This window comes from Olea europaea, unplaced genomic scaffold (genome assembly GCF_002742605.1).
Source record: "Olea europaea var. sylvestris unplaced genomic scaffold, O_europaea_v1 scaffold3727, whole genome shotgun sequence".
In the NCBI taxonomy this organism is placed as follows: Eukaryota; Viridiplantae; Streptophyta; class Magnoliopsida; order Lamiales; family Oleaceae; genus Olea; species Olea europaea.
In genome coordinates this window covers 16,909-28,427 of record NW_019256603.1, presented here as the reverse complement: position 1 = coordinate 28,427, position 11,519 = coordinate 16,909, and the positions used below count along the sequence as shown (strand labels likewise).

The window sequence follows — 11,519 nt, the reverse complement described above, 5'->3', positions numbered from 1 at the left end:
CTAACTGAAGATATGATAAAATTACTTTTCCCTGTCCCATTTAAAGTTTTTCTGATGTATGTCTGTTGCTTGAAGGAAAAAATAACAACTAGATTAAAAGTGAGTTGATATAATTCTTTGCAGAAACTTCAGGATGATCTACAGGTACTGGGTCAAAAAATTAAGTATCATGAAGATAATCTTAAATACTTGAAGACCCTGAAAAACCGATTGGGGGACTCAATTCTAGATATGCAAGGTATCTATGTTCCAAATTCTATTTAGTCTTATTGATGATGTGAACATACTACTCACAATTTGCAAAAGGAGAGTTGAAGATAACATATTTTGGTATTACATTTTGCATTGGTGGAGTTTATACATAATTAAAATGAAGTAATTGTTGCTTCACTGTTTCATATAGGAAGAGGTCAAGATGTCGATTTTCAGTAAATTTCTGAGCTTACAATGGCAAAGCTGCTATTATGCCTTCAACTCACATCCTTAGTTCCTTTTCCAGTTTTGCTACCATTTCGTCTCTCTTTTGACTTTCTTCTCTACTACCATGTTCTTCTAGTTTCCCTCGGAAAATATCATTCAGCAAGTTCCTCCATGATGGAAAATGAGGAACCTGCCCAGCTGAAGACCGAGGCAGAAACGGTTGAGCATATTCTTAGGCACGAGAAATCAGCAGCTGCCATTCTCTATCAGTTGAAAATTCAACATGAAACTCAGGCTTCTGATATTCAATTGACAAAAGATGTGCTCGGTGTTGTTGCTACACTAGGAAAAGTTGATGATGACAACCTTAGCAGGTTGGTTTCAATTCTATTGTTCGTGTTTTTGCCTTTTCCCCTTCTCCTGGAAAATTTTTTGTTGACTTACATTTTAGTTTAAATATGAATTGGATTGCTGCGCCGTAATGTGAGCTGCATGTGTATAACTTAGTCTTTTGAATCATTCGGCATCTAAAATTGATTATTGTTGTAGAAGTTTGTGTATATAAATGGTTCTCAGTGTGTTTTCCAGTGACATGTGATGCTTAATCACAAGTAGATACAGGTTTCTGCAATCAATTATTGTGTTTACATATAATATACGATTCAACTTTTCTTCACTCACAGAAATATTTAGAAAAACAGAGGAACTTTCATCTTTTTACTTTTCATTTTATCATCCGTGGAGTGATCATTCTACATTCTTTTTTTCTTTCCTTCTCCTCGATAAAAATGAGAAGGAAATTGGTTAAGTGAGGCCATGTACTTTGATCTGTTATAAATTTTGTTGATTAGAAATTTAGAGAATGAGGAAAATGTTAATCGTAGCCAAAATAACTTGACAGAAGAATTAAATAATTATTGAAGTTGGGTCATGTTAATTAATCATAGCCAAAAGTACTCTGATGTTTCTTTTTTGTTTATGCTTTTCGTCTTGGTTAAGACCATGTGCAGCTTAATCTCAAATTAAAGGTCTACTCCCATCTATCTCTTGGAAACTAATTCAGAAAATACATAAAAATAAATAACGAGCAATATTACTTTGAGTGACGCATCAATTCTTCTTTATAAAAAGGTACCCGCACTAAATGAGCCCAGGTGTAGTACTGTACGTGCAGAGTCGGTTAAATTTTCTGAAATATGAACAATTTTTAGCTTCTATTTAATGCCTGTACATAGCACAGCTAATATGCTTTTTTTTTATTTTTTAATAACTACACTTCGAATTAATTCACCAGTTTGTGGATGAAGGATGAAAGACTATCAATTTAGAAAGAGAGGTGAAAATCCTGGCAATTATTCTTCATATTGCTGACATGTTTATTGTCAATTTTTGGGTCTTAGGCTTCTTTCACATTATTTGGGGCTAGAAACTATGTTAGCCATAGTCTGCAATACCTACGAAGGCGTTAAAGCTCTTGAGGCATATGACAGAGAAGGTTTAATAAATAAAAGTTGCGGCCTTCATGCAGTTGGAGCTTCTATTGGTAGGCCCCTTGATGATCCATTTCTTGTCATTTGTCTTGAACATCTAAGGTATGTACTCTATAAGAGGTGGTTATTTTGTGGTTTGATCAGTTTATATTTCCCCTTTGAAAATTACCTTTGTTTTAATCTCACTGTTGTGGATGTTTGTCTAGACCATATGCAGGGAAGTATATAGCTGATGACCCTCAAAAGAGGCTTGATCTTCTAAAGCCAAGATTACCCAATGGGGAAACTCCACCTGGCTTTCTTGGTTTCCCTGTGAATATGATCAGAATTGACATCACAAACTTATATTCTATTTCCAACACTGGGCACGGCCTAAGAGAAACACTATTTTATAATCTCTTCTCGAATTTGCAAGTATACAGATCAAGGGAAGACATGCTAAAGGCTCTTCCTTGTATTGCGAATGGAGCAATATCTCTAGATGGTGGGATGATTAAAAGCACTGGATGCTTCTCCTTGGGTCATAAGTAAGTAGTTTGGCCTACACACACTATTTATTAGTATCTCTCTGATAGCTACACTGTCATCAAAATATATCTAAAATTTTCTTTTAGTCATTTGACACAATAGATAGGAAAGATGCCTAGCTTTCCTCCCCTTGGTCTGAAGTAATTTTAAGCATTTATGCTGTATCATTGTTTTAGTGTCAACATTTCAATGACTCTGTTCATTTTACCTTCTCCCTTGGGTTAATGTTTCACCTTAAATTATCTGATTCCAGGGGAGCTGTAGATGTCAAATTCCCTAAAAGCTCTGAAAGGTTGAACCTACCGGAGAACTATTTTGAAACTGAAAAACGAATGAAGGAGACCAGATGGAAGAAGGACAGAACATTGGAAGATATACATAGAGAGCAGACACTAGTAGACCATGCAAAGTTCAACTTCGAAACAAAGAAGCGAGAGTTTGTCCAGTTCCTTGCTGATAGCTCATCATATGCAGCTCCGGTAATGCCTTAAGCATATTTTAGCAATCTACGAAAGCTCCTGATTTTTATGTAGCTTCTGCTTTTTATGCATTCTATAACTTGATAGCTGTGTTGCCAAAAGCTAATTCACTGTCTAGCTTATTGAGAATGCTCTTGATTGATATTAAATTTTTTTTCCCCTTTTTTTTTTTCCCCCCCCCCCCCCCCCCTTTTTTTTGTGACTGAAGACTAATTTGTGATTCCCCCACATTTGCAGCCTTGTTATCCGCCCGGACGTGTAGATACGCCCAGATAATTTCGTGGAGCCTAACTGTGTGCAACCAGCATCAGCACCAGAGGGGACAGATCTCAGAAGCATTTTATGGCATGTTTGGTATTGAAGACTGTATTGCGCTGGACACTAGGAATCAAAAAAAACAAAAAACCATGTTCATTTATGTTTCAAAGTCGTGTCTAATAGTGCTTACCAAACATGCACTTGATGAAATGTTAATTAATCCATCTTCGACTTGCAGTTGCACATGTTTCTCTGTAATCCAATTTCTAGTGAGACGGGATTAGCAAATTCTAGTATATGCATTATTGGTACTGCTTTTATGCTTTTCACAATCTGTGAATTCTCATCACTAATAATTTGTGAGGTTTTCTCAGAGTTAATTTATACAGGAATGTAACTTTAATTGAAAAATGTAACTTTTGTAATGGAAATGGTTAGCCTTGAAAAGGAGTTTTGAACTTCAATGTCATTTTCCTTGGAATTGATCGATCAATTTTTTTGGTGGAATGATATTTATATTGAGGAACTTGCAGCATTTCAATTTTTCTAGTTACAATAATGCAACCAAAAGTCTCAAAAAATTAATAATAATATTTTCTGTCACAAGTTGCTTTTAACTCAAAAGTTAGTGGTAAACAAAGTACAGAATCGAATCGGATTCTTTCTGCTTCAGCTTTAAACAGCTTAAAGCGCTAGAATCAAGTTTCGATAGTTCATTTTCGATTCTAGTACTTGTAGCTAAAATTCCTAATGAACCAAACTTTTGTTTATTTATTTATTTAAAATATGGAGTCTGGTGTAATGCACTAACCATATGGAAGAATTATCCATTTTAAGCCCATCGAGTATCGAGTGCACACTTGTTTTTTGGAGAAGAATTAATTGATCTTGTTGAAATTCACAGTAGATTTTTTAAAAGAATTAATCTACTTGTACGAAGTTTGTTTAATAACTGAGGTTGTGTTTGATTACATTTATTTTCCATGTAAAATATCAGCTTTCTATCCAAATTCCTACTTGAGGTATTTGATTGCTATTTTTTTCATGGAAAACATTTTCCAACTTTTAAAAATATGCCCAATTTTCCTTATTTTTGAGGAAAACATTTTCCTCGGGTAGAGGTGGTTTTTATTTTCCACAAAAGAAGGAAAACATTTTCATTTCAAGATAATATTTTTCATGTCAATCAAACATACTCTAAGTGTTAGTAAGATCTATATCATTGATTTCAAAAACTATTTTTGAAATGATTGGTTTAGATGTTACCAACACATAGTTTGTAAATCAAGTTTATCAACCTAATTTGTACAAATAGCATGTAAATTGTAGGAGTTGTGTGAGGATAAAATGAAAATCAATAGTTTTATTTATTGTGCAAGGATAAAATGAAAATCAATAGTTTTATTTATAAGATTCACTTGGATTCTTAGTTTGGTTAGATTTTCTTCGAAATTAGACCAAATCAAACCGTACTACTTATAGTAAAATAGCAGAAATTGGATGACAAAAGTAACAAGATTTGTCGTAACAAGCCTGTTTGGTTTAAATTAAAATATGATTTTAATTTAAGTCAAAGTCAAAATCAAACAATCAATATTAATTATATCTTTCATGATTCCACAACTTTTCGACCATACGTTTCAAAAATTTCTATCACAAGTTACTAAAAAATCTAATTTTCATTCCCACCAAAACCAAGAATATAAAATGTCACTATCTTGAATCAAACTTGTCCCTAATGGCAGTTGGAGTCTCTTTAGTTCACCAAAACTACTTGCTTTAAATGATTGCAAACCACTTGTGTTTCCTACATTATTAAATATCGACAGAAAATTTAGTATTTTTAACCTACTTATTTAAAATTTAAATTAATAGACGAGAAATCGATTTACTCATCACGTTATTGATATTTAAGTACATTCATTTCAAAGCTTGTAATCTTTATAATTGACTTACAACGAGATTTGAATGTAAAACTTTTGTATACTATGATGTTTCATTAATGGATTGTCCATAAAAAATGATAGTTATTCCATAAATAAAATTTAATTTAATTGAAAATTTTGAAATATGAGAAGTTAGAATCTTGAGTTCAAACCTTTTCAACAACTCACCCAAAAGGCAGCCTATTTCATCAACCAGAAATTCTGACGACAAAATAAACCAAAATCGTACATTCTCAACCAACAAATAACAACGAAATAAGTCTACCAACCGTTGGATCGTACTTCAATTATCTACATAATCAACGGCTATCGCAATGTCTCCCTCCTCTAAGAAACCAGAGAGAGAGAGAGGGGCGGGGGAGAGGGGAACTGGGGAAGTGAACATCTATATTGGGGAGAGAGACTGTTTAATTGTTTTGAATCGAACCGTTTCGATTTCTCTCACTTTCATTTTCTTTTAGTTTCATTGGATTTCTTCTCTCAAATCAATCTCTGTCAAAGAAGAAACAAAGAAAGTGAAGGAAAAAATGAGGAAACTGAAAACAGAGGCCTATAGATCGAAGACAGATAGAACTTTTCAGAATTGGCAGCACAGATTTCTGCGAAAGGTTAATTTTTCCAAACTGGGAATCTGATATTTTTACAATAGATTGCATTTTGGTAGTGGGTAGTCGAGATTTGGGCAAAAGATTGAATTTTGCCTGGTGGGTATCTCATTTTTTCTACAAAAAATTGGATTTTAGGAAGAAAGATTCAATTTTCGGAATTGGGTTGTTGACATTTCTGCAAAATATTAGATTTTTTTTTTCTTCTCTCAATTGATTTTAGGATCAGAGGTTTCTTCAAAAGATAGGATTTTTCTTTCACTTTGTAGAGAAATTGGATTCTGGAATTGGGCAACTGAGATTTCTGCCATGGACTGGATATTTGAAAGTGGGCTCCAAATGGAAACAACTGAAATGGAAAATGTGGAATATGTGCCTTCATCAGAAGGCATTGAAGATGAAGTGATCCAAAATAATAATAATATTAACCAGCATTCTTCAAAGCCTCATAATGTGGTGCTTTCTGGAATTGGCCCCACAAGCGTCCATGAATTGCTTGAATGCCCTGTTTGCACCAATTCTATGTACCCACCAATCCATCAGGTCTCTCTCTCTCTCTCTCTCTCTCTCTCTAATTTCTTGTGTTTTCCCCTGACTGGTCTTATTAACTCAGATGATACGTAGCTTTATATTATTGTATGGATGTAAGTTTACGTACATGTTGCAATTGTTATGTAGTGGTTAGGGAACTGGCAATGGAGGTTTGGAGATTTGGGGCACTGTTTCAGTTCAACCGTGTTTAAGATCATTTTTCATTTGAATTTGATTGTTTGGCTTTGACTATAGATTCTTTCTTGGGTTTTAAGGGCTGCGTAAGTTAAATGTTAGAATCCATGTTCTCTGATCTTTGAATGCAATAGACATTAGCAAATTTTAGCTTTTAAGTTGTTGATGCAACATAGCAAAAGTTGCCCTAATTGACATGTTGATAAGTTGGGAAAACATATAAAAAATGCGCTATAACGGATTGTGCATTGTTTATTTATCAAAATATTATAAGCTGAGATCCTCTTGGTGACTGAAGAACCCTAGTTGTGACTTGGCTTTGGACATTTATTAGTAGGGAACTCGCCGGGATGGTAACTTTGAAGAGAAAGTGAGTTGATGAGCAGAATTATAAATGTCCATGGTAAATACGTCTCTGGTAATAATAAGATATTATGTAGTGGAATGTGCAAATCAACTGTTAAGTTGTGGACTCTAATTATTATCGGCGTATGGAGTCAGTATGCGGATCGACCTTCACGGTGAGGTTGTCGTTGGGTTGGAAGGGGGCAGGAGCACCCCCCCCTCCCTTCCTGGGTGCCCAAAACAAAAATTTTATTGAGGATAGTTTAGGAATTTGATTCTTTAGTTTAGGTATTTGAGTCTTTGTAAATTTCAATTTTGCCATAATTTATCTTATAAATAGGGAGCTATTATTTTTTGTCTTATAAAAAGAGAGAGGTTATATAAGATAGTGTGTGTGATTTTTTTTTGTAAACTTTTTTCATTAGAGTGAATTATTACAGCTGCGGAAAAAGACGTAATATCACATCATGACAAATTTTTATAAATCTTGCGTGTCATTATTTCTTTCTACGAATTGATTGCTCTGAGTGGAATATAATTAAAGTTTCTAGTTCTCATCAACCCCCTATAGTTCGTTATAATTAACCATAGTGCTTTCTTTAGGAAAACTAACATAAGGAAATCTTCATCATTGATGTGAATTATATGCGGAATCTGTAGTCTGGCCACTTTATGTATAGATTTTTTAACTTAATCACTTGATAACCTTCTAGGATAATCCTGATTATTTGGTGAATTAAATTGGGGGATTTCTATTTGTTAATGGATAAATCCACATTAAATAAAGATGCAAACAATATATAATTAAAGTGGTGGACTTCTTGTCTAATCTCTTTGTTATCATTTGACATTATCTTATAAGTCCGCAAATATCCTTCGTGTTATTCTCTTTTGCTGCAAATAAATTCTCCGACGAAAGAAAATTGTCCAGAGTCTGGTGCTGTAAAATTATATAGTATGGCTAAGGTTAAGAAGTTCACTTTAAAATAAATTTACATATTAGCAAGGAAATAAGTTAATGATAAATATTTTATGCATTGGTCAAAATTGTAAATAAGTAAGATACTTACTTGACAGTGCATTAGTCTTAGAATAATTACTTCTTTTTAAGAGCAAGGAGAAAGGAAGTTATCCAAGTTTGGAAACAAAATGTAACTTTTTTACATATGTTTTACCTTAGCAAACATGCTCTGAATTCCTATGACTCGTGTAGGATAAGCAGTTATTGATTGATTACCTTATTTTGCAGTGTCATAATGGACACACTCTCTGTTCAACCTGTAAGATGAGGGTTCATAATCGATGTCCTACTTGCAGACAAGAACTTGGAGATATTAGGTGCTTAGCACTAGAGAAGGTTGCTGAGTCTCTTGAACTGCCCTGCAAGTACTATTTTTTGGGATGTTCAGAAATATATCCTTATTATAGCAAACTTAAACATGAGGCAGTTTGCAATTTCAGGCCTTACAATTGTCCATATGCTGGATCTGAGTGCTCCGTTACTGGAGACATCCCTCTTTTGGTTGCCCATTTGAGAGATGAACACAAAGTGGACATGCACACAGGATGTACGTTCAATCACCGCTATGTAAAATCAAATCCCCGTGAAGTTGAAAATGCTACATGGATGCTAACAGTAAGTTCTGTATTTTCTTGTGTTTTTGGATTATGTTTTGGCTCTGTAGTTGTAAAAATATTGTATTTCTGTCTTTTCTGATTGATTCTTCACATCATATTATGTGCTGCCAAGGCTCCAACTTTATTTTTCCTATGAGTCAGATGGCTTAGCTTTAGATACACAGAAGTTTGGCCAATGATAGTTGAAACACATGGAGTCATGAAACTTGTACTTCTACTTTATCAGCTTCCATAGGTTTGATTCGTTATTATAATTTAAATATTTATATCGTAATTGTGGAGGAGTTGGGTTATGATAGCTAATGGTATATTTTTGCTCATGGACGAGAGTATCAATAGAGTATTTTAGTACATTATTGGCTTTTAGGGTTTGATGAACTTTGCTACATTCTTGAGTTGATTATGTTATTCCTGACATTTAAGCATTTTATTTTTAATTGGATTTTTTTTTGAAGGTTTATGATCAATCATACATGGACATTTAGGGAAGTATTGAATTCTTATCTTGTCAAGATTATATATTGAATTATTCCCCAGCTGATATTGTACCTGATGGCCTTATCACCTCCGAAATTCAATTCATTTTTATAATTCCTAGAGTAGCTGCAAGAGATTTAAAAAATGTAGGATTATTAAATCGTGTTTGAATTTATATTTTCATGACTCACTATGTTGAACCTTCAAAGTTGTTTTGAACGTTTCCATACTGATATTTTGCTGTTGCTGCTAGAAAGCGATGTGACTGTTTGGGTAATCTTTGACTGGTGCTTGTTTCTTTAGGTATTTCACTGTTTTGGGCAGTATTTCTGCCTTCATTTTGAAGCATTCCAGCTTGGCATGGCCCCTGTCTACATGGCATTTCTTCGTTTCATGGGGGACGAAAATGATTCCCGAAACTACAGTTACAGTTTAGAAGTTGGAGCAAATGGTAGAAAGCTCGTATGGGAGGGTAGCCCACGTAGCATTCGAGATAGCCATCGAAAGGTCAGAGACAGTCATGATGGTCTTATTATCCAAAGAAACATGGCACTGTTCTTTTCCGGGGGAGAGAGGAAGGAGCTTAAGCTTAGAGTTACAGGAAGAATATGGAAGAAGCAGCAAAACCTGGATGCTGGTGTGTGCATAACGAACCTTCATAGCTGAACAAGTTTATTTGTTCATATTTTGCGGTTGCATATCTGCATGTCCACGAGACACTCCATGAATGTGTTTAATTGTGCTTGTTAATGAATGAAATAGCTTTTCACAGCCTTTGGTTTATTCTCTTTCTTGTTATTGATTCTTCCATCTTTGGGCAGATGATCTTTTCTTTCTTTTATCACTTAGGAGTCGTGTGAGATGAAATTCTCTTCTCGGCTTTTATCCGGAAATTTTTCAAAGAGCGTTTTTCTCATAGTCAAAGTGGAAATAGCTTACAAATTAAGTCTTTTGTTTAGAAAGCCCTTTTTTTGCACTTCAAAGTAAATTTGTAACCTTAGAGGTAGATCTTCCTGCTCCCTTCCCCTTCTTACCCAGAACCCTGTGAACTCAACCTTCTTTTGAAGTTAACAGTCAACTTTTAGTTTTTCGTTCCATTATTTATATTTAGAAAGACAGTAATCGCAAACATAAGCTCACTAATTAGAGACATCTCAAAATGCTATTTGTAAATGTCTGAGAAGTGTTTATAAACAGTTTAAATTATAAATAGATAGAAATGAGCAATTTATAAGTGAATATTATTTATGGATCTTTTGTAATGAGTGTTTATAAATATGAAATTGAGCCCTTTTTTGAGCCATATTTTCAGCCACAAAAAATGAGAATTCCGACTTTGGAGATCAATTTCAGCCATTATATTTGACTTCATCTCTCTTAAGTGGGACCCGCGTTTCAAAATAACGGTCAAAATTTTTCTACTTTCTTCCTTGAAAATATGGCTCAAACAGGGAGTTAATTACATGATTCACTTGTTAATAATGAAGTAATCGAATGCATGCCAAAACAGAAAGAAAAAGCAAAAAATAAGGGACTAAAAGCCCGCAACTCGATTGAAGCACCAGACAGAGTTGCAAGCCAAGGTTGTAGTTGTCTTAATGTTCCAACAGGTGCAGTTTGTACTTACACTGCAAATTTGGCTTGCGCCATTGATGAATTCCGTGAGTTTCCTTGAAAATTTTCGAGCTTCTCAAATTTGTCGTGAGATATGCAGAAGGAATAAGATGCATTGGTTTGGAATCCTTTCTATGTGGATCTAAGGCGACGATGCTCCCCATTAAGCCTTTGTTTGATCCCCATTATTTACGAAGTTCATTTTTCCCTATATTCTTTTCAACCACACGTTTTTCTATAAAATAATATTACACGTAAATACAAAACTTTTCCTTATTTTTTAATCACACATTCTTCATTAAATCACTATTCCAAAATATATTTTAAAAAGAAAATGTGGCTCAAACATATTCTAAGTGCTGAGTAGCAAGCCTTCCAATTATTCTACCTGTATTCAATTAAACAGCGTATTTGGAACATATCAGATCAGATGGATTGAGAAATAAGTACGGAACCCATGAAGATAATGTTGATTATGGACTTTGGAGTATAATTTCCTCATTTGAACAATCTGAAGATACTTACACTTGCAGATTTACTAGAATGGATTTGAACAACGTAAATGGCTGACTAACAAGATCAAGATGTTAATTCGATCCCATTGACTTTATGAAGTTTCCTTAAAAATGAATTTGCTCCCTTCTTTGGTGCTTAAAGGCGTTCAACAATCGTCTCTTAATATAGAACGAATTTCTTCTCCAACGAAAACAACGCAACAATCAATAAGAGTTTCAACGAATTCAATGAAGTGTTTTATACTTCGAAGAACAATATCAAATAAGAAGGGGAAATGAGATTCCATGCAGAGAGTGCAATGAAAATGGTGTAAATTTTCTAACAGCACAGTAGGCTATTTATAGATTTCTTCGTGGCAATTTGTACAAGTCTTTTAAGAACAATAGTGACTGTTTAGACAATTTCCAAAAATGAATTGACAGTTGTGTCCTGACTAAAACACTGCATTCGTTAAAGATCAATTAATAGACATTTGTT

At 34.1% G+C, this 11,519-nt stretch overlaps 2 protein-coding genes across 3 annotated transcripts; both read left to right on the top strand.

The window, feature by feature from the left end:
* The first annotated feature begins 93 nt into the window (after positions 1-93).
* On the top strand, positions 94-3,507 carry LOC111386786 (protein DEFECTIVE IN MERISTEM SILENCING 3-like). Its single transcript, XM_023011261.1, has 6 exons — positions 94-238; positions 557-794; positions 1,821-2,012; positions 2,117-2,437; positions 2,692-2,917; positions 3,155-3,507. Exons 1-6 carry the CDS (start codon positions 232-234, stop codon positions 3,191-3,193), a joined length of 1,023 nt encoding a protein of 340 aa, XP_022867029.1. The 5' UTR covers positions 94-231; the 3' UTR covers positions 3,194-3,507.
* A 1,950-nt stretch (positions 3,508-5,457) lies between these two features.
* Positions 5,458-9,695, top strand: LOC111386787 (E3 ubiquitin-protein ligase SINAT5-like). 2 transcript variants are annotated; one of them, XM_023011263.1, is made up of 4 exons: positions 5,458-5,729; positions 5,996-6,269; positions 8,047-8,433; positions 9,216-9,695. In XM_023011263.1, the coding sequence occupies exons 2-4, from the start codon at positions 6,036-6,038 to the stop codon at positions 9,576-9,578; spliced, it is 984 nt and encodes a 327-aa protein (XP_022867031.1). In that variant the 5' UTR covers positions 5,458-5,729; positions 5,996-6,035; the 3' UTR covers positions 9,579-9,695. The 2 variants fall into 2 exon arrangements, with proteins under 2 accessions (XP_022867031.1, XP_022867030.1); XM_023011262.1 differs by having other exon boundaries at positions 5,458-6,269.
* Positions 9,696-11,519: the final 1,824 nt, after the last annotated feature.